A 22,518-nucleotide genomic window follows, 5' to 3' on the forward strand; every position below is an offset into this window, starting at 1 on the left:
TATGCAGAGCCACGCTGAGGTCAGGATTTATTTCAGATCATGGCAGAAGCAGTCTATTAGTCACCAGCACTTCATTCTTCGACAGCACAAAGTGATAATTCCCATAACTTACCAGCTTTGTTTTTCAATATCATTAATTATACCCTGAAATTCCCCAGGATAAATGACAGCAGAGATTCCTTGATGACCATGGAAGAAGACAAATTGACTTTGTTCTTTATTACTGAGATAACTGCACGATATGTTGCAATATCCTATACCTGGGTCAATGTTGAATCTCTCCAGGAGCCTGAAGACCAGCTTGCCAAGCACTCTGCGGTTGAATTTTTCGGGTTTGTACCTGGACAGGCCTTGATATGGTCTGTAACAAGACCAGAAAGACACATCTGTGGCATCATCTAAAGGATGTTTCCCAAGCAGCAGGCATTTAACAGGAGAGGGATTGGGGTTTGTGGGATGTTGGGAAGGACAGGCCCCTGCCTTTCCCGAGGTACAGTGAAAAACCAACAGCACAACCACACATTTCAGACAGTTTCAGTCAACCACTTGAAGCAAGTCCAGAGGCTCATTACAAAGGCAGAGAAAGTGAGCAATGCCTTTTCATCTCTTTTTCAGAGCTGACACTGCAGCCACACTGTGACTGTGCTGCTGGCTCTGAGTGACAGGAGTTAGCCGAGTGAGAGGCAATTCAGAAGTGAAAACACACACCATGAGCTGATGAGCACAGGAAGGTTAACCACTTGCATCTCTTGTTTTTCTGCCACTTCATCACGGTGTTATCTCCCTGCCAAACCTGTACAACTGATACTGAAAGTCACCCTGGTCTGCAGCAAAGCACCAGAGGCCGATTGCTGCAACCTCCCCGGGAAGCTTTGACACTGCTCTGCTGCTGTGGGGTCCTGCACTGCTTTCATCCTGGCAGGAAAGCAGCATCTGGCAATAGCAAGGAGTCCTCTGTCCCACAGGCTGGGCCATTGGAGAAGGCTCTGGCACAGCCACCAGAATTTTCCCTTTTTCAGCTGAAAAGTCAATACATTGTGCTCCCTTATCTGGGACATGATCACAGCCAGGCAGGCAGGGGACAGTGCTGTGATCCCAGGACATTCACAGGGACAGCCACACTGTGCTGTGATCCCAGGACATTCAGGGACAGCCACACTGTGCTGTGATCCCAGGACATTCAGGGACAGCCACACTGTGCTGTGATCCCAGGACAGCCAGGGACAGCCACACTCTGCTCTGGCAGCACCCTGGCCCCAGCTGTTCAGAAACACAAGTGTTTCTACCTTGTGATGTCTCTGATATTGAAGCTGGGGTCACACCACGTGTCCAGGGTCTGCAAGAGCTTCCTCTGGAGCTCGGGATGTTCTGCCACGTAATCTTCCACCAGGTTAGCTTTGTCCTGGAGCAGCAGTGGGGTGCACATCTAGGAGAAGGAATTATGTTAAAGCACCGTGCCCTGCCTTTGATCCCCATGGAGCTCGAGAGCTCCAACCCTGGCCAAGCCACCAGTGCTGCCTCCAGGAGTGCTGGGGCATTTGTAACACAAACACAAGCCAGGAACTGATCTCTGCCTCAGTGCTGGGCACAGCCAGCAGCTGTTACAGCAGTGGCTGCAGCCAGAAAAACTGGGCAAGGGGTGTGATGGGGGCTAACAAACCCCTCTGTGCCTAACCTTGGTGTAAAGGTGCATCAACAACACAACAGGGGCTGCTTGGGAATGGAGCTAAGGCTCAGGTGAAAGGCAGCAGGACTTGGAGGGCCCTGATGGATCTCCTGGAGGGCCCTGATGGATCTCCTGGAGGGCCCTGATGGGTCTCCTGGAGGGCCCTGATGGATCTCCTGCTAACAAAAGGTGGATCTGATGACAGAGGAGCCTGCAGAGGAAATGACTCACCTTCTCTACATCTTGATCTGGCTGTAATTTCAGCTTAATACTCAGTATGGCTGCCTAGAAAACATGAAAAAAAGGTGTATTTAGAAGAACCTTACAGTGGATAAATGGGCATTATTCCAAAGTGAAGTAAAAATGCTGTTATACACATTTTTAATGTGTTAATTGCTTCTGTTATGTCATCAAGCCCAAACTCTGCAAACATTTGGCCACATTGAAAATGTACAAGAACACTCCTGGCAGAGCTGCATATCCTGAGCAGCAACAGCCCCTGGAGCAAAAATTAAAGATCAAGTTGGGCAGAAAGCGAGTGAAACACTTAGACAAAACCAGCTGGGATGGATATTTCCTATCAATGGCATGGTAAAAACACCTGACCCACCATACCTTTCTGAGTGAACTTTATCAGTCTCTCTCTGCCTTTGAAGTTTTGTAAAACAGTTCAATTTTGTGAAAGCAACTCAAGATTTTAAACACCCTGAAATCAAAAGGTTTCAGGTTCTCAAATTCCTGAGGCACTCCACACCCCTGGAAGCACCAGGGTCACCACAGAGAAGGGAAGAACTGTATTTTCCCTTTCATGGGCACTCCAAATCTTTGATAAGCCAAGACCTGCCATGCTCACAAATTGTCTCCAAATCAGCATCTTCTGGAACCTGCTGGGATGAACTGCAAGAGCTGAAGCTCAGAGGAGCTGGTCCAGCCTGTCCCATCCCAGCTGGGGGAAAACATTTTTTTTTTCTGTCTGTTTTGGTTTGGTTTTGGGGAAGTTTGGGTGGTTTATATTTTTTTTAACACTGCTTCATTGGAAGTCCAGGCTTCATCTTCAAAAGAGAAATCAAGAGACAAACTTTGAATGATGAAAAGAGGAATCACCATTAACACAGAGCCTGAACAGAAAGATGCAGGAGCATTGCTCAGCCCAGCTAAACCTCATCCAAACCTCTCCTTTACTCCAGACTTTAGAACTGTTCCACAAGTCAGAGGCAAAGAGCTGCTTCTTTCCTCTCACACCATCAGCTTAACAACACAATGTTCAGCACAATATTGTGAGGGATTGTTCTCAAGTTGAAGGTTGCTATTTCTAGTGTGGACCTGGAAAAGGGGTTTGGGTCTCCAAAGCTGTTTTTGCTTTCCTCACAGCTCCTCAAGTTTGCTGAATTAAAAGAAATAATTAAAAGAAAAAAAAGTAGAATATATTTGCAACTTTCAAGGCCTTATTTCACCATTTGATCTCATTAGTATCTCCTATTGTAGCCTTAGTTTTAACTGCAACATCCAACAGCTCCCTAATGGCTTTTTAATGCTCAGATTAACCTAATTGCAGCACTGTTATCTACATGGCAGAGGTTTATCTCCAGCTCTACTAACTGTACAGGTGACTTAATCAGACAAGGTGTGTGGTGTCAGGTTGGGGTTTCCTCTTTCCCTAGCTGGAGGTTTCACCGTGTCCCCAAGGGTGCAGAACAACAGGAGTTGACTTGTGCAGCAGGTGGGGAGCCCTCCCCTCCTGCCCAGGGCTGGCCCAGCTCTCCAGGCCTGGAGGACACAGGAACTCCAATCACACAGAGGTTCATGGAACCATCAGGCTGGAGAAGACCTCTAAGATCACCCAGTGCAGCCATCAGCCCGGCACACAGCCCCACAGCCAAGCCACATCCCCAGGCTTTCTGAGCACCTCCAGGGATGGAGACCCCATTGCTGGGGCAGCCTGGCCCAGCCCTTGGCATAAGCTGGTTTTTATCAGCAATTTAACAGCCACAGGGAACTGTCTGGAGCAGGGCAGATGTCCTGTCCATGCCTGAAGCTCCACACGAGAGAGAAGCAGGAGCTGGGCCCTGGGACAGGCAGCAGGATCAGGGTGCAGCTCCAGGGGCTGGGCTGAGCAGGAGCCCAGCACAGATAACATCAGCCTATTTACAATGGGAATAGCAGAGAAGAGATATCAGTAACTGTAATAAAGATGAAAGTGCTTGGCAGCTGTGTCTGTGGTCTCCACTCCGAGCTATTTTAAGATTTTGTTTTGTTATTATCGTGTTTTGAATTGTTTCACTCCACAAACAAGTTTTGTGTAAAACGACCCTATTTTTACCAGGGTGTTTACAGCCGATAAGATCTCAGCCAAGCAACACCTCGTTCGCAGGCTGATTTTGACTCCGAAAACAAACACTTGAATGAGGCCGAGCAGGCTGTAAGCCCAGGGGTGAGGAGCCCCCTCCCCAGGGCAGCGCTGGGCTGGAAGGGGAGCAGGGAAATTGGGATGTGGCAACCCCGCTCATCCCGCTGGATCCTGGGGCTGGAGCTGCAGGGCTGCCCAAATCCTGAGCAGCAGCACAGCAGCAAGGGCCAAAAGCCCTGGCAGGATGCAGGAACATGGGCAAGCCCTGGGGAATGCTGAGATACTGCCACCCATCAATGTGCTCACTGCCCCAGACCCCGAACAGAACATTACTCTCGTGCCTTTGCACACAGATGTGTTTCATCCACACAGAGTCTCTAACATCATCTAACAACAGCAGCAACGATTGTTATTGCAGCACACAACAGTGTCCAACCTGTGCCCCGATGGAAAGGAGCCTGGGCCACGCTGCTCCCCCTGCTGAGCCCCAGGAGTGCAGGGAGAGGGATGTGATCAGTGCACTCACTGCCCAGGGCAGGAGAAAAGCTGATGGCCACGTCCTGATCAACTCCCATCCGAGCTCCTGGGCCTCCTCATCCCTGGGGAGCTCTGGGCCATTCATTCTTTGACTTAATGACAGCGAATGCAAAAATCCCACCTGGACATTTTGTAATAGTTTTGTCTCCCAAAGATAAATCCCTAAAATACAGCAGAGGTTGAGGCTGGGGCAGAACTCAAATCTGGGCAACACCACACTGAGTCCCACCTAAGCCTCGTGTAGTGCACTGAGCAAAGGATGGGGGAGGTTTCCCAAAGCTGACATGTCCATGGGAACCAGAAGACTCCTGCAGCCCAGGATGGGAAGTGTGGAGCTCTGGAGCGGGCTCAGCCCAGCCACCCTGCAGCAACACCTGCTCCTCCTGCCTCGCTCTCAGTGCACTTGGCTCCGTCTCATCGAGAAATGACTGTTCTTTCCACGTACAGTACGAGGTGCAGGAAGCCACACAAGATCTTATCTGCAAGGCCATGTGCACTTGGGTGGTGTCTGCACTGGCAATTGGTGTTTTCCCACGGTGGGGCTGGTGGCAGAGGAATTACCTCGTGCAGGAGAACGGCTCCGAGTGCTGGGGCAGGACAGACACCAGGACTGCTGCTGACTCCTGCTCCTGGCTCTGCCAGCTGGGACAGCACAAACACAGATATGTCTGTGCCTGACCGAGGGCACTATTTCTAAACACACCGTGAGGGAATTTCTGAAATCCCAAATAAACGAAACAACAGAAGATTTTGCTGAGGAGGAACCAATGTCAACTCCAAGAAAATCACAGCGATCAAAGCCTGGATAATGGCAGAAATAATTCAGTAAAAGGCAGAGCAGGTATTAATCACTGGGCACATCTGTTTTGTGTTTTGGAATCACTCATTTCAAACTGGAGGCTAATCAGCTTTGCTGAGCTCAGAGTGCATCACTGCTCAGGGGATGACATCAGGCTCCATGGTTGATTGCTTCCTGCTCAAAGGGCACTTCACACACAGCTGGCTGTGGGGAGGGCTGCAGAAACCAGGGGAACATGGAATTCCTCAGGCCCACACTCAGGAGAGCAGGCAGGAGTGAGACCATCAACACAGAGCAGTGCCAGGTTATTCCCAGCAGAGTCTGAGGGAGGGGGAGAGAAGCACGAGTCCAGCTTGGGATATGCACAGGTCATGGGGAAGAGGGAACTGAAGCCCTGATTTGTGTCCCTCAGGTCACTCAGCAGTTTTAGATGGGCTTTAACTGCCCAGCTCATTCCCTGAGCATTGCCCACCTCCCCCAGACCCAAACTCTGCACAGCTGTACCTGCTGCCCATCCTCAGGGCTGCCCCAGAGCCAGGAAATTCAGGCAGCAGTAGAGCTCTAGCAGCTCATTTTTGACTCCCAGCCATGCTGAAGCTCCTTGGCCAGCATTTCCCAGGCACAGCCCAGGGCACAGGAGGCTCTGGAAGGGGAGCAGTGGCCCATGGGCCATGGGCTGGCTCCCTCTGCTCCAGAGGGGCATCAGAGGCAGGCAGTGTGCCACCACAGCTGGCCTGCAGCAGCAGGGCACCTGCAGGGGAAACTGAAACAATCATCATCTCCAGGGGAGAAACAACTGCTGGAACATTCCCCTTGGCCTTCTTAGCCAATACAATTCTTAATTCAAAAGAAGAAAGGAAATAAAAATGCACACACTTTAAAATACAGTAAGAGCTGAAGAAGCCTTGCTATAATTAAGGTGGTGAATGAAGATAAGAAGCAATATCAGAGACATTTTCCCTGGCCTGAGGACAGCTCAGAAAAAGCCAGAGTGAAGGAATCTAAAATGTGATTATCCATTAATGTGCTCAATCAATGCTAACACTGATCTCTACTGACAGATCTGCAAAGATCCACTGTGTGCAGTCCAGCAGCAGGGATGAAGCAGGGCTGCAAACACCAGCACCCCTGACTGCTCACAACATCCTGCACTGACCCCAAGCTCATGATGGGGATTGAACTCTCCATTTCTACACTTCTGAGTATTTGTGCTCCTTTAACTCTGGTCAATCACCCTTTTTTACTACACCTGTAGCAGCACTGCTGATAAAAACTTGCAATTCTGTGTCTACACTGTTTTTTGTCTGGTTACTCCAACATATTTTATGTCAAATTATAACTGAACTCTATCAGATAACCCACATTATATTAATTGAAAGAGCAAACATTAACCCGATTCAGCATACAAGCCTTCCTTATTTCTAGAAATTGATGGATAAAACAGAAGAGAAAATATACTCTGCTTTTGAAAACAGAGAAATCTGAATGGACAGCAACTGAAAATCCTGCTAAAAATAAAATACTGCTGACTTCATCCAATATTCTTATTTAAGAAGCGAAGTGATAAAGGGGAGAGAAACTCTGTGAATCACTGACACAGAGGCTGGAGTGGGAGGTCTCTCAGGCCCAGGAATATTTCTGGTTGTCAGAGGCTAAAAAGATTATTTATTGTTTCCTTCCTAAACCCAGCTCCACTGCCACCTGTTCAGAATTTACTATAAAGCTGTTAAACAAGACGAGAACTTTGATGCTGACTGTGAAAACAATTTTCACTGTATCTGACCCGAGCAGCACTCACTGCTGATCCACAAGCAAAGGAATTTGATTTTTTTCTTTAAGCACAGCTATCTTTTTACCTTTATAAGCTGTTTAAAAAATGTAAATAAAATAACTCTGTGGACAATAGAGGGCATTCATCCCCCAGAAAGACAGCCGCCACCCTTAGACATGAAATATCGCAGCACATTAAGTCATGAGACCTCGCTAATCAAAGCTGACAGGGCCCTGAATGTGATTTCTGCTGAGACTTAGCGATATCATGGGGTACTGAAGCATGCACAGCCTGCCAGACTGCCCCTGTTCATGTGACAATGGCTTTTATTCCCCAAAGGGGCCTGCGAGTGACAAGAGTCCCCTTTGTCTGCGGGCCCCGCATTCGCAGTGCCAGAGAGGTTCATTCAGGCAGCCCCAGACACTCTTTGAAAGGCTGAAGTGTAACATAAGATGACCATGAAACACTAGCTTGCCTTCTGCCTACCCCTCATTCTTCTCCAGCACAGCCTGGCCTATTCAGGGCCTCTCGCAGCCCCGCTCGAGCTGCATTACCCCCGGTCTGCTGAATCCCAGCATTGTCCCCTGGCACCCAGAGCCCTTCCCGCACCCAACAGGGTGTCCTTCCTGCACCCAACAAACACCCAGAGCCCTTCCTGCACCCAACAGGGTGTCCTTCCTGCACCCAACAAACACCCAGAGCCCTTCCCACACCCAACAAACACCCAGAGCCCTTCCCACACCCAACAAACACCCAGAGCCCTTCCTGTACCCAAACAACACCCAGAGCCCTTCCCACACCCAGCAAACACCCAGAACCCTTCCTGCACCCAACAAACACCCAGAACCCTTCCCACACCAACAGGGTGTCCTTCCCACACCCAACAAACCCCCAGAGCCCTTCCCACACCAAATCCATCTAGACCCCATTCTATACAGACCAAATCCACCGGTATGCAGTGTCCCTCCCATACTAAATCCATCCAGAGTCCTTCTTTCACCACTTCCTCTGGCACCCAAGTGCATTTCCCACACCAGAAACACCCAGCACCCTTCCCACACACCCCAAATCCATCAGCACCCAGCACCCTGTCCACACAAAATCCACCCAGGGCCTTCCCACACCACATCCATGAGATGTCTCTGTACATTCACCCAGGGCCTTCCCACACCACATCCATGAGATGTCTCTGTACATTCACCCAGGCCCTTCCCACACCACATCCATGAGATTTCTCTGTACATTCACCCAGGCCCTTCCCACACCACAGCCCCGGCTCGCAGCACCCAGCAGCATGGCTGGGCTCTGGCACCTCTGGCACAGCCCAGGCCGAGGGTGGCAGGGAGCTGTGGGCAGCTTTGGAGGGGTTCTGGGGAAGGGACGAGGCTGCTGTGCTTGACTGCACTCCCTGAGCAGGAATGCTGATCCCTCCCATGTCCCCATGCCACGGGGCACGATGAGCAGAGCTGGGAGCCCCTCGCCCTGCTCGAAGCTCCCACTGCTCCTGCAGCAGCTGCACGCTCCCATCACCACAGATAAAATTCCAGATAGCCCAGACACCTCAAAACCCAGCTGCAGCTCCTGCCCTTCCCCAGCTCCCGGCGTGGCTGTGTCCCTGCGTCCCAGGAGCACAGTGCCATCCCCTGGTGCTGCTCCCCTGCAGGTGCTCCCAGCACAGCCAAAGCACAACCAGCAGCTCCACCTGGCCCCTCTCCTGTGCCCTGTGCCAGTGCTGCCCCAGCTCCGGCCTCAGCCTCCCCAAACCCAGCCCCAAGGAGGGCCAGAGGTGCTTCAGGAACCAGCAGCTGCCACAGCCATCCCCAGGGAGCTCCGGGACCTCGTTTGCCAAAGCAAATATTCCCCAAAACCCCCATGAGGGAAAGGAGCCTTAACTCTCAGAGCAGGGATATTCATGGCTTGCACACCACAGACAAAGGGAATAATCTGCTCCAGAATAAATCACAGAATCCCAGCCTGGGCTGGGTTGAAATCCCATCCAATCTCAGCCATGGCAGGGACACCTCCCACTGTCCCAGCTGCTCCCAATGTCCAGCCTGGCCTTGGGCACTGCCAGGGATCCAGGGCCTGCCCACCCTGCCAGGAACAATTCCTGCCCAATATTCCATCTAAATTTCTCCTCTTTTAGCTTAAAATACTTGCACTATCACCATCTGCCCAGGAAAATGTCATCTCCCTCTGTTTGATGAGCCCTTTTAGGTACTGAACTGTAAAATGCCTGGTGTTCTATTGCAAATCCAGCAAGAACATAAATAATGTCAGCCAGGGTTTGTATGGATTTCTGTCCTGCCAGGTGAGAGACTGAAAAGCCAACAATCCTACACGTGAGTCTGCTTCACTGGCCCAGCTGAGAGATGGGGAAGAGCAGGACAGACGGACACCCAGAGCCACGGCAGTGCCCAGAGCCCCAGCTCCAGGCTGTTTGGGGTTAGTCTGAGTTAGCTGTGTTCACTCCCCAAGGGCAATAAAAGACTTCCTGCAATTTTTGAAGAGAATTCGATTCATCCTTCTGGTAACAAAAGAAAGCTAGAAGAAAGCTATGGCTGAGAGTGAGAAGCTGTTGAGGTTTCCTGTTCTTCACACTGGAAATGAGCAGTAAATGAGCTCTGTTGTGAAACAAAAACCAGAACAATTCCACCAAAAAAATCCGATTTCCAAAGCTGGATCTAGAAAGAACTGTATTTCTAATGAAAACAATAAATGTCTTTGGAGCCATGAACCTAAAAATCCCATTTGAATATAATCAAAGACATTTCTGTTGTAATTGTCAAATATTCACATGCAAAAACTTTTTGAGCACAAGACTAAGTCTCAAGCAGCTACCTGGGAACTTCAAACCAAATACAGAATTTGTTTCAGTACTGAAAGAGATCAGCAAGAATGGGATTCCAGGATGTCACCTGGGAATTCAGCTTTACTGAAGAACAGGATTTTAAGAATGCTATATTTGAGTTTTCCTTTTGCTAAACAAGCTCAAGTTGTTATACACCATCCAAAGGAACCGTGCTTCTGGGGGAAAAACAAGGCTTTGGCCTTTAAAAAAGCAAGATCATAGAATGCTGGGAGGGACCTTCAAGCCCATTCAGTTCCACCCCCTGCCATGGGCAGGGACACCTTCCAGCAGCCCAGGATGCTCCAAGCCCTGTCCAGCGTGGCCTGGAACAGTTCTGGGGATGGGAGAAGCCTGCTGGAGATGCTGGAGATGCTGGAGATGCTGCAGTGCTGCAGAACAGGGTAAACACCAGATCCTGGGCCTGCTGAACTCCTGTGTCAACCACCCAGCCACAGACACAGGAGCTGTTTCACATTTGGAATATCAGCCTCGGTGCTAAAGAGGCTCAAAAACTTCTCCAAGTGAGCCCTGAGGTTGGGGCAATGGGACCAGGGAGGTTTTCCAGGCTCTCTGCTGCAGGTGGGCTGGAGATAGCACAGCAGGTCTATGACCAAGGACTAAAATCCCTTCTTTTCTTTATAAGGACAAGGAAAACAAAAAAACCTCACAACCATCCCTTAAATTCTCTGAATGAAAGCCTATTAACCTATTACTTCCAAAGGTCAGCAAAGGAGTGGGGAGAGGATTCCCTGGCATTGTGTCCTCAGCAGAGAAGCCCAGGTTGAGCCCAGGCTGCTGCTGTACATGGGAAGAGCAGGTTAAACTGCAGCTGCTGGGGTGAAATGGAATTCACACTGAAATGCATCCAAAAAACAGGACACAGACATTCCCAGAGAGCTGGCAAGGTGAATTTATTTGAAGACACGACCCACCTCTTTGTAATTGCCCTGGAGATAAAGATGACTGACGTGTTCAAGCAGAGAGTTCCGGTCCACTGCGTGGAGCTGGTAAATGCTGATCAGGGGGTCAAGCAGATTAGCTGGGCACTGGGAGAGCATTCCGAGCACACGGGCCTGCAGCTCCTGCAGCTTGGTGCCAGACTTCAAAACACAACCAAAACACAATCAAACACACGTTTGGTAAAGATGGGTGTGATTCAAGGGCGGCTGAAAATGCAGCTTTGTTTAAACAAAATTCCTGGGGAAGGGTTTCTCCAATTTCCCCACGGAGGCTGCAGGCAGAAATCACAACAATGTGATCCACATTTCCTTCACAGCACCCACTTTAAGAACGTGAAATATTTGTGGGGTAATTCTGGAGAAGGGATAGGGCGTTGTGCAAAAGTAAAACCTGAAACTGGAAAAATGCCCTCTGTGCTAAGAGAGCTCTTCAGAAATCCTCCCCTGGAGCTCCCAGCAGAAAGTCTTTGAATCCACAGACTCCCCTCCAGGGGGATCTCACCTAGCAGGCATGAGAATTCCATTGTCATTCCCAGGCTCGCTGCTGGGTGCATGAAGGGAAGGCAAAAGCACCATCAAAGGATGCACAGCCACAGGTATTAATCCTTGTGTTCCCCCCTGATCATTCACTCCTGACACAGGAATCCCAGTGCCAGCAGCACTTTGCTGATCCTGGAATGGCAGAGCTCAACATCTAACCAAAGCCATTTGGAAAAATGGGAAAGGAAGCAACACAAATATAAAATTATCCTGCAGTTCAGAGCCAAAAGCTTACAGAAGAGAGAAAATCTCAGTAGGTCAGAATATCTGAAGGCAGAAGGAATGGTAAACATTAGGACATATAATCTGATGACCCAACTTTACAGAGCTAATCAGCTGCTGAAAAGGCAGGCTGTTCCATTTTCTGCATTCCCACCATATGGCAGGAATTAAGCAATCCTACAGTAACTGGCTTCTATTTGCAGAGCTGGAAGAACACACAGAGCAGATTTCTGCAACTGGGTTTCTCGTGACAGCAGGGATGTGGGTTCCAGTGGGAGAGCCTCCAGCCTGGAAAGGCTGCAAGAGCAATGCCCAAAGTGGTTTGATCTGGAGAGATGGAAATCCCAGCTTTGGAGGGGAGACAGCTCTGGCAGCACAGCCCCCGGTGTGGTTTCATTTTCAGGCCAGCATGCCACAGATAACAACATCTCACCGTGAGTTTCACACCTTCACTCTCTGCACAGGGCTACAGAGAAGATACCGGACTTGGAATAAAGTGACTCTAGGCACACTTGAAGAACAGTGAAATCAATTGCTCTCTCCTCTCTCCCAGCTCTCTTTCCTCCTCTTTTTCTAACCTGTGGGACAGCAGGATGTGCTTTCATCCAGAGCTGCAGCTCGGTGGTGATGCAATGGCTCAGGGAACGGCCTTTCCCCTTCCAGTCGCTGCTGCTCTCCAGCATGGCCAGGAGTCCTGCCAAGGGCTCCTCCAGCCTGGCAAAGCCACGCCTGATTTCTTCCTTGAGCTGCCGAGATACAAAACCACATTGTCATGTACAAAAAGATTAGTGAATCCTCCCTTCCCCCAGCTGAACACAAAGCTTTATTTTTTTTTATTTAATCTATTCAGAGAGGTAACTGTTGCTATTCAGCCACCATCCGCGCCTCCAGTGACTTTTCATGTCATTACAGATTCCTTCATGGCTCGCTGCACCTCAAACCCAATGGGAAAAGCAGCAATTGTCCACACTAATTATCCCATAAAGACAGAGAAGTTGTTCTGTGGGGCAGACAAAGGGGCTTGGGATTTGGGGGAGGGGGAGAAAAGAAGTGAGCTGGAGAGAGGGGTGTTATTGGGAAAATGGCAATATTGAAGGTAGAGAAGTAGGCTCAAAAACCTCCTGATCTTCTAAGGAACCTCCAAGGAGTAGTACAAGAACCCCTCCTCACGGCTGCACCACAAACCTGCACATCTGACCTTATGCCCACTTCAGCCACAATACTGCCCATAACTGGAATGCCTGGGAGTCTCAAAATAGCTGGGATTTTACACTCAGATCAAAGTGAAAGAAACCTGTGAGTTCAAATTCTGTCAGATTGTCATCCTCCAAATCTGTGCTCCTTCCCCAAAGTTCCCTGAGCACCTTCTGCCCCTGCACACCTCCAGGAGCCTGAAGGCCCCACACAGGGGCTCACAACATGGGAAAACTCCACGCCATAAATCTTAGGAATCCCAGGGAGATGTGTTTAGAAATGTGAAGGAATTGGACCCTCACTTTGTGAATGTTAATAGGCTACTTACTCCCCATCTGGTAGAAGTGATAAATTAGCAGTACTGAGCAATATCTCCATCATGTTTACATTAGAAGTAGTTTCCAGGGAGCTGGGAGGGTTGGCAGGGTGAGGCATCCTCAGTACCCACACAGGACCTCTCACTGCAGCAGCAGCGTGGAGCAGGGCGAGAGCAGCCACACAAAACAAGAAATCACCCACAGCAGCTGCTCTCTTTCTTCTCTGGCTAAAAAGCCAAATGCAAAAGATGCTCCTTCCTGCCTCAGCCAGCACTTGTAATTTACTGGATTTCATGGCCCCATTCGGAGCTTCCACTGGAAACAATATAAAGTTTGAAGAAAGACATGGAAAACAAAACAAAATCTACAGAAAATTTGCCAACAAATTTCTTCTTTTTTTCATTCATCGACACTTTTTACTGGAAGACAGTTGTTTTCCAGAGTGTCTTTCATGTCTGGAAAACCCACAGAACCTATGGTTTATGACAGAAACTGTTTCTTTCTCACTAGGCTATCAAAGGCAGCATGAAAAAGCTGATGACTAATGGAGATGGGCCTTTAGATAAGAGATTTCTCCCTGTAAGTAATTTTCCCTGTGGCAAGAGTTTGTGATGTTAAACACAGGGCTCCAGCCTTGCTGGGAGATGCAGCAGAAGGCAAAGATGAGCTCTGATCCAACCACAAACATCCAATACAACAGCCAAAGGAAAACAAAGCAACTTGCCAACTCCACGGCACTGTTTGGAAATGGCTTTTTTCCCCCCAGAGCCCCAGTTCAGCACATTTGGAGCTTCCATCACCCTGCTCAGCTCCTCCTTGGGCTGGGATCTGAGCCTGGGCTCTGGCAGGATGGGCTCCAGCACACAGCAGCTCCTGCTGGCACAGGCAGAGCAGCTCCACTGGCACTGGGATGAGCTGGGAAAAATCCTCCCTCCAGAGCTCCCAGCCAGCCCCCAGCATCTGTGGCATCCATGGTCTGAGGGGAAAGGCAGAGAACAAAAAGGGCACCTAAACCAGAGAGGAAAGAGTGCTGTGCTGCCTGGCTCCCCCTCTGCCAGAGAGGGATTCCTCTCAAACTTTCTTGTAATTGCCATTTCCATTTCAATTGATTCCCATGGCAGGGAATTCTCCTCGGGGGATTTCTACAGCCTGACAGATCATGGGAATAGGAAAATGTTGCTGATGCTCAAACTACACAGTCCTTTATTCAGCTGTGGTTCCCTGTTTCCAGTCCCACAGCTCCAGGCAGTCTGCTGATGCCTCCTGGTTATTCCCAAACTGCCATGAAATGACCATTTCTTACAGCCATGTTCCAGAACTGGGGTCACACTCCCCATGGGCAGACACATTCCTGCCCATGGTCACTGCTTTGAGACCAAGGAGCTGCTTTCCCCCAGCTCCTGGACAATACACGAGAGGCAGAGAAGCTCCTGCCACTTACCCAGCACTGGGGCAGGCTGAGCTGGATTTAAATCAACTTATTTCAGTTATTTGTGCTGGACATTTGGGTGGCAGCAGCAGCACAACCCACCTGAGCTGCACACAGAGGGCAGAGCAGCCCAGCACCAAAAAACACCTCCAGGCTTTCTGTGGGTCCACACCCAGCACGGATCAGTCTGTCCTGGTGACAATGTCAGAACCCCCTGGGACATTCCTGCTGTGTCCCCACAGCAGCTGGGCCAGCACAGCCCTCCTGTCCAGCACACAGCCTGGAGGGGGGACACACCTGCAAACCTCAGGTGCCACAGGGGGATCAGCAGAGGAGAGATGTGGTGCTGTGGGAGTGAATCTAAAGAAAGCACTAAGGGGGTCTGAGGGAGCTCCTCTGCTCTGGAGCCAGGCTGGATGGGATATTGGGCAGGAATTGTTCCTGGCAGGGTGGGCAGGCCCTGGCACAGGGTGCCCAGAGCAGCTGGGGCTGCCCCTGGATCCCTGGCAGTGCCCAAGGCCAGGCTGGATGGGATTTGGACCAACCTGGGACAGTGGGAGGTGTCCCTGCCATGGCTGGGGTGGCTCTGGATGAGTTTAAATTCCTTCCCAATCTAAACCAGTCTGTGATTCCATGGCTTCTGGGGATCCTGCAGCTTTTCCAGCCCCAGCAGAATTACTGCACATGTCCATGGGAGGCATTGCATTTTCCAGAGTGTTTTTCTTCCCAATCCACATACGTATCCCAGTGCAGAGACTTGGATTTCTCTTTCCTGCTGTTGTTTTGTGGCATTAACTGCCCTCCAGACCTAAAGGATAATATTTTTATTCCTCCAACTCTAACAACACTTGATGGAAAGCTCAAGGCTTCAGAGCTGCTGAGCTCAAGTCTCCAGCAGTGAGTGACCACTTGGAAAGGCACCTCTCACTCTGGGTTTCCAGCTGTTTATTCCAGCTGGCAACCACAGCCCACCAGCAAGGAAAAGTGTAAGAGCAGCAGCCCAGGCCAGTGCTGAAGCACTGCAGGCAGCCAGGATGGAGCACATCCCCCAGGCACACTGGCCACTCCAAACAGCCCCAGCTCCACGTGCTCATGTGGGAGCTGCAGGGCTCTGTGCCTTCCACAAAAGGAACCAGCTCACTCCTGAAGCTGCCTGAGCAGCAGAGTTAAACATGGAAAAATCCCCTCTCAGCTGGTGCATCTGCTGCTTTTGTTAGTTTTCAAGCTTCCAAACTTAGATGAAATATACTTTACTGCCAATGAAAAATTTCTGTGTAGAGACCATAGGTTGCTGTATAAAAATACAGCTCTAATTTTGGACATCGGTGTAAATTGCATTCACCACTTTAAAAGGCAAATCCAAACAAAAACAAAACAAAAACAAACAAACAGAAAACCCACTTGAAATATGAATGCTTTGATATATCCACTTGGCAAAAAGCACTTCTCTACCAAGTTCAACTCTCATTTTTTCCAGCTATAGAAATATTCTTCCCCCTTCCCCCTGAGATCCTCCATTTAACGGACAAAAAAAGTGTTTAAAACAAAACAAAAGCAACTTTGATTTTCTTTCCTTCTGTAACTCAGCCCTGGAAACTCCAGCTCTTTTCCAGGACCCCCTGAGCTGCTCCCCATCACACAAAGCTACCTTTTCTTTTCACTTGTAGCTGCAAATGCAGAGATTCTTCCCTTGAGTGCTGTGCTGAAAGCAGCAGTGAAGGATGGCGGGTGTGAGCTGTGCCTGGACATGCTCTGCATCCCGAGAGCTGCTGTGTGCAGGGCTCAGCCTTACCTTCCCCAGCTCATGCTTTGTCCACAGAAGCTGAAGGGTTTTCAGCAGTAGGAGCGGGTCCTGGCCTGGAGGAGGGGGAAGAGAGAGAGAAAAGGAGGGAGAAAAACAAAACAAAACAGATTTATTGGCTCCGTAGAGGCGGCCCAGACACACTGGGGCATTGTTTCACCCCAGAGAAATCAGCTACTCCGTGCTGGAACCCACCGAGCTCCAACTGCCAGTCAGGATTAGTGTGTAAAACCCTGCAATCTGAAATCCCAACAAAATCACAGCCAGCAGCAGCACGGCTTTAACCGGGCACCCCAAAGCTGGGCTGCTGATCCTGATCCTGCTCCACATCCTGCCCTTCCCACGAAAGGAAAGGCTCCTGGACAGGCAGCACTGGCACAGCTCGGCAGGGATGAGCAGCTCTGAGGCTCCTGGGGATGGAGGAGGGAGGGAGAGACTTTGGGCCAGGACAGGGTGTGCTGGGGACTGTGTGCCCTGTGTGTCTCTGGGTGTGCTGGGTGTGCTCAGGGACAGCAGAGAGGCTGCAGGGGGTTCAGGGTGCCCGAGGAACAGGAAAAATGAAAGGCTGCTGTGATGAGTGGCAAGGCTAAACAAAGAGGGATCTAATATTTCAAAAGAAGAATTGGAATTTTCCTCTTACTTTTCACCTAGTTATTGCAGAACTTGCATTCAGTTGTTTTGTGTGTTATCATTCCTCATACCATTATTCATCACACCAATATTCATCACACAGTTCTTCTAAAGCAATTGTTTGGCAATATTTCATTTTAAAAGCAGTAATGTGTTCTGATTCTTCTAAATTCACATTTACTTACGAAACCACGACACAAAATATTCTGAATGAAAATCATCTGCAGCATCAACAGTTTAAATATGAAGAATGAATTTAAAAACCTGAATGAACCCTCCAAAACCACTCCTCCTAAAGCACCTCCTCTTATGTTTTCATACAGCCAAAAGAAAAATGTTAAACTGAAAAGGAAACTTCCTTTTAATCACCTTCTGTGTTTTATGATTCCTAAAGAGCTTATTTCCAAATGCTGGATTTCATGCTCAGTATCCCATCACACTTCATATTTCAGGTCACAAAAAACTTCAGCTGTGAAAGGCTCTACCTCATCCAGCTGAACTCTGAGGCACTGCATTTATAAAATATTTGAAGTAGCAAGCTGATTACTGGTTGAGCCAAGAGCATGATAATATTCCCATTATCTACTAACCTCTGGGAAACACCAGCCAAATTAAAAATGCCACATTTACGATTCACAAGATAATATTTTCTCTCATCTCTGGTTGTTCTGAAATGTTGAACTCTCCAAACACTGGCTGCTCTCAGCTACTGCTTCTCCTTTGGAAAGAGAAAAGGCTCTCTTTACACCAAAACAGAGAAAAAGCCAGATCCCTTCTCCCCAGTAAATTGGTAAATTACAGTCAGATTCGGTGCATGTGCATATCTGCACACTCTCCTCTTGGCCTGGCTGCCAAAGAAATTTATACACACACAGGAGAAAAACCGAGAAGGCGACGCAGCGTGTAACCAAATCCAGCGTAAATGTGAGCTGTAATTAATGCAGGGAACAGGCTGGAGTGATCCAGGAAATGAGAACAGTTAGGAGAGCAGTGTTTCACTTCAGATACAACCAATAATTCAACTCGTTCGAGGCTTTCGAAACCTCAGTCAACAAACCCAGCCCTTTTCTCCCCGACCGTTTCCTACCTCAGCTCCCTGCTGCTGCAAGCCGAGCTGAGACAGCCCCAGAAAAACATCTCTGCACTTCTGAGCAGGGCAGAGGGGCCAGCGTGGCACTGCATGCCATGGGGACACGGGGACACGGGGACATGGGGATATGGGGACACGGGGATATGGGGACACGGGGACAGAGGGACACGGGGACACAGGGACACGGGAACACAGGGACACGGGGACAGAGGGACACAGGGATATGGGGACACGGGGATATGGGGACACGGGGACAGAGGGACACGGGGACAGAGGGACACAGGGATATGGGGACACGGGGACAGAGGGACACAGGGACACGGGGACAGAGGGACACAGGGACAGAGGGACACGGGGACACAGGAACACGGGGACAGAGGGACACAGGGATATGGGGACACAAGGGGACACAAGGGGACACAGGGACACAGGGACACAGGGACACAGGGACACAGGGACACAGTCCCTGCCACAGAGCCAGGGCCGGGCTCTTTCCACAGAGCATCCCTGGAGCACAGCACCCACTCCTGGCTCCTCAGCGCAAGGATGGTGACCTGGTGCAGAGATTCCAGAGGAGAAGGCTCCAAGGAGAGCTCAGAGCCCCTTCCAGGGCTTCAAGGGACTCCAGGAGAGCTGGAGAGGGACTGGGGACAAGGTCTGGAGGGACAGGACACAGGGAATGTCTTCACAATGACAGAGGGCAGGGATTGAACAAGAAGAGAAAGTGAGAAATCTGCTGGTGTCTGCACAGGGCTGTTCCCTCCTCACCTGTGAGACTTCTGGGAATGTAAGGATGAGGCAGAGTCAGGGGCTGAACAGAATAACCCACAAGCAGCTGCTCCCAGAGCCAGACCTGAAGAGGAGAACAAAGCCACCTCATGCCCCTGGCTCATCCCACCAGAGTGAGGACACTGCAGTCGTGCTGGACCTCTGCCTGTGTCCAGAGCAGGGGCAAAGCTTTGTTCCAACCCAGCTGAGATGGCTGTTTCACTCAGCAGGAAATATTTTACTTCAGGGAGGAGGTCAGGATCCAGAGCCTTATCTTTCTGTGGTTCTTCTATCATCTTCCAGACAGAGCTGGCTTAACAGAAACCTCAGTGCACCTTGCACGGCACAGGGCAGCAGTTCCTCTCTGAGTCTCTGGTTTGGATGTGCTCTGCTCATGTGCCAGCATGCAGTCCTGTACCACAGAACCAGCCCTGCTGAGTGTGTGTTCTGTGCACACATCTGCCTCTGCAGCCAATACCCATCTCATGCTCCTCATTTGGTTCTTCCAGACAAGAGCCAGAATTCCTCAGGTGCCATGAGCCGAGCCCAAACCTTCCTGGGATCACCCTGTGAAACCATTCCTTGGTCTGTGCTGCTGACTACAAATTATGAAAAGCCAGAATTAGGAGCCCAAACAGAAATATGGTGGAGAATGAGATGTGTAGGGAAAACGTGGAGAAACTGCCCTTCTGGAGAGGGAAAAGGGAAATGCAGAGTGTACTGAAAGCAAGAGAAGTTCTGCTAGAAAAGAAGCCAGCCTTTCTCAATGGCAACAAAAATTATTCTCTAACTAAGGGCAAGTGAGATCCTTCCCATTCTGAGAAATTTGAGTTATGAAAACATAAAGGAACCCTCAGCATTTGGCTGATACATGCTCGATTTCTAAGTGAGTCAGAAGTTCACATTCTTCTACTGCAGCCTCCCAACTGAAAACAATCCCCACACTTCAAGCACAAGAATAATAAAGCACACATATGCTTCTTATAAAACAATCCTTGCAAATAACCATGCCTTTTGTTTTCATAATGGCTAAAATTCATCATTTCCCCCCCAAAAAGCACAGATCAAACAAAATGCACTCTCATTAAAAGAGAAGGCTTGCTTGGCTGAGCACAACAGGCAGTGACACTGCCCTCTTATTTTCTCAGTGGTTTTTGTCAATGGAGAGACTGGAGAGCTGCTCCCCAGGCTCAGCACAGCCCCACCCCAGTGCTCCAAACAGGGCTTTTCCTCCCCCTCCCCACATCAGTCCTGAGAACATCCACATTCCTCTCCCTCCCAGAGCTTACAGACACCTGAGAGACAAGAGCATGGAATCCCAGACTGGTCTGGGCTGGGAGGGAACTTAAATCCCATCCAGAGCCACCCCAGCCATGGCAGGGACACCTCCCACTGTCCCAGCTGCTCCCAGCCCTGTCCAGCCTGGCCTTGGGCACTGCCAGGGATCCAGGGGCAGCCCCAGCTGCTCTAGGCACCCTGTGCCAGGGCCTGCCCACCCTGCCAGGGAACAATTCCTGCCCAAAATCCCATCCAGCCCTGCCCTCTGGCACTGGGAGCCATTCCCTGTGTCCTGTCCCTCCATCCCTTGTTTTACAATCCCATTTTACACCTCTCCCTCCACACCCATGGCCAGGCACAGCCAGAGGGGGCTCAAGGCCCTGAGCTTGGTGGATCCCCATCCTGACCAGGGATGATGGGTTTGTACTCTTGTGTTCAAAACTGTTTAAACAAAACCCAGTTTCATCATGCAGCTTTGCTTTTCCTTCAAAAATTCAGTCAGGCTACCCTTACTTCCTTTAGGCACCAGGTCAGTTTTTCAGTGATGAAGAGAATTAGGTTTTTTCCCATAAACCAAGCTGGTGCTGAGGGAAGGGTGAGGAGCGAGTCACCACTTTCCCAGAAGGAGGACAACAATCAGTGCCCTGGAATGAGCCCTTCTCACAGCCCACTGTCCTGCCAAGCTCCCCAGGCCAGAACAGGAGGATCTGTCACAGCCAGGGTGCCAGTTAATGTCCTTACACTGAGCTAATGGCATTCCATAGAAATGGAAATTCACTTTAAAAATCATCTGAAACAGCATCCCAGAAAATGAACCATTTCTTCTTTCAAATTTATCAACCCTGCAAAGGGGAAGAAAACTGATATTATCCAGGATAAAAGGGGAAACTTTTTAATTATGTAAGAGACTGAGACTGCCAGGAACAGCAGCAGCCCCAGAGGACCCAAGAGCAGGATGGGAAAGGATCATCAGATCCAGGGTACTATCACAGAGCTAAAATGATATCCATTTTTTTGCCTCCAGACATCTCTGGAAATCCCCAAGTTCTAAACCTCACAACCGTTAACTGTGAGTCCCAAGCAGTTCTAGATGAAAAAACCCCACCTGGTAATTCTAAAATGCTGTAGTATGTATTTTGACACCACCCAACTTTCTTTTGGGAACAGTAACAATGGTTTGATTCTTGTATAAAAGACATTCCCACCTTTTCTCCTGCCATCTCCTCACCTGAGCAGGTTTCAGCAGCAGCACAGACGCTGACTGGGGCAGGGCCTGTCCTGTTTCTGGGTCATAATCCATAACCCATAACCAATAACCCATAACACATAACCCCTAACCCCTAACCCATAACCCATAACTCCTAACCCATAACCCCTAACCCATAACCCCTAACCCATAGCCCCTAACCCATAACCCATAACCCATAACTCCTAACCCATAACCCATAACCCATAACCCATAACCCATAACCCAACACCCATAACCCCTAACCCATAACCCATAACCCATAACACATAACCCATAACACATAACCCATAACCCCTAACCCATAACCCATAACCCATAACACATAACCCATAACACATAACCCATAACCCCTAACCCTTAACCCATAACCCATAACCCATAACACATAACCCATAACACATAGCCCATAACCCCTAACCCTTAACCCATAACCCATAACTCCTAACCCCTAACCCCTAACCCCTAACCCCTAACCCCTAACCCCTAACCCATAACCCTGTCCAGGGTTTGTGGTGGTCACACGGCTGAGCCAGCCAGGCCCTGGACAGAGCCACAAGTGCTGGGCAGTGCAGCAGTCACCAGCCTTGCAAGTGTCCAAAGAAGGTGAAGGGGTGGCACTTGGGGACATGGTGACATGTTTACCCAGGTAAACAAGTGGAGGAGACCCATCTGTCCAGGCTGGATAAAGCTTTCCAGAGGCAGAAGGAAATTGCTGCTTTGCTTATGTTGAATAAAACAATGGTTAAACCCCTAAGTGAAAAGAATTTCTCCTTCCTCTGGCTAATTACCTCTCAGAATGGTAGATTAAAACTCCAGCTCTGGTAGATACCCAGCCTAGTTTGTTGCAAGGGTCCTTAAAGATGGTCAGGGACACCTTCCACTAGAGCAGCACTGACACTCAACGTTATCAGAACCTTCAAACAATGTGTTCTTCACCCCTATTTCTGCTGCAGCTTTTGAGAATCCCACCCTGAGGTGCCAGGACCAGTTCCAGTCACTCCCAAACCTGAATCTGCTCCCTCCACACACAGAGCTCCCCAGGTCACCCATAAACAATTGTAGAACAGCCA

The 22,518-nt window shown here is 49.6% G+C and overlaps 1 protein-coding gene across 9 annotated transcripts in view; it reads right to left on the reverse strand.

The window, feature by feature from the left end:
• The window catches only part of EXD3 (exonuclease 3'-5' domain containing 3), a 178,792-nt gene that overhangs the window by 117,126 nt on the left and 39,148 nt on the right, over positions 1-22,518 (reverse strand). For 5 of the 9 annotated variants that reach the window (XM_086858795.1, XM_086858796.1, XM_086858798.1 and 2 more), the window contains 6 exons: positions 16,425-16,489; positions 12,271-12,438; positions 10,904-11,071; positions 1,898-1,951; positions 1,287-1,426; positions 261-361 (listed from right to left, as the gene is read on the reverse strand). In XM_086858795.1, the coding sequence (XP_086714921.1) occupies positions 261-361; positions 1,287-1,426; positions 1,898-1,951; positions 10,904-11,071; positions 12,271-12,438; positions 16,425-16,489 (696 nt within the window). Of the gene's footprint in view, positions 1-260; positions 362-1,286; positions 1,427-1,897; positions 1,952-10,903; positions 11,072-12,270; positions 12,439-16,424; positions 16,490-16,628; positions 16,783-22,518 lie in introns of those variants that run through there. The other 4 variants (XM_086858799.1, XM_086858803.1, XM_086858797.1 and 1 more) reach the window with 3 other exon arrangements.

This window comes from Cyanistes caeruleus, chromosome 20 (assembly GCF_971803275.1).
Source record: "Cyanistes caeruleus chromosome 20, bCyaCae1.hap1.1, whole genome shotgun sequence".
In the NCBI taxonomy this organism is placed as follows: Eukaryota; Metazoa; Chordata; class Aves; order Passeriformes; family Paridae; genus Cyanistes; species Cyanistes caeruleus.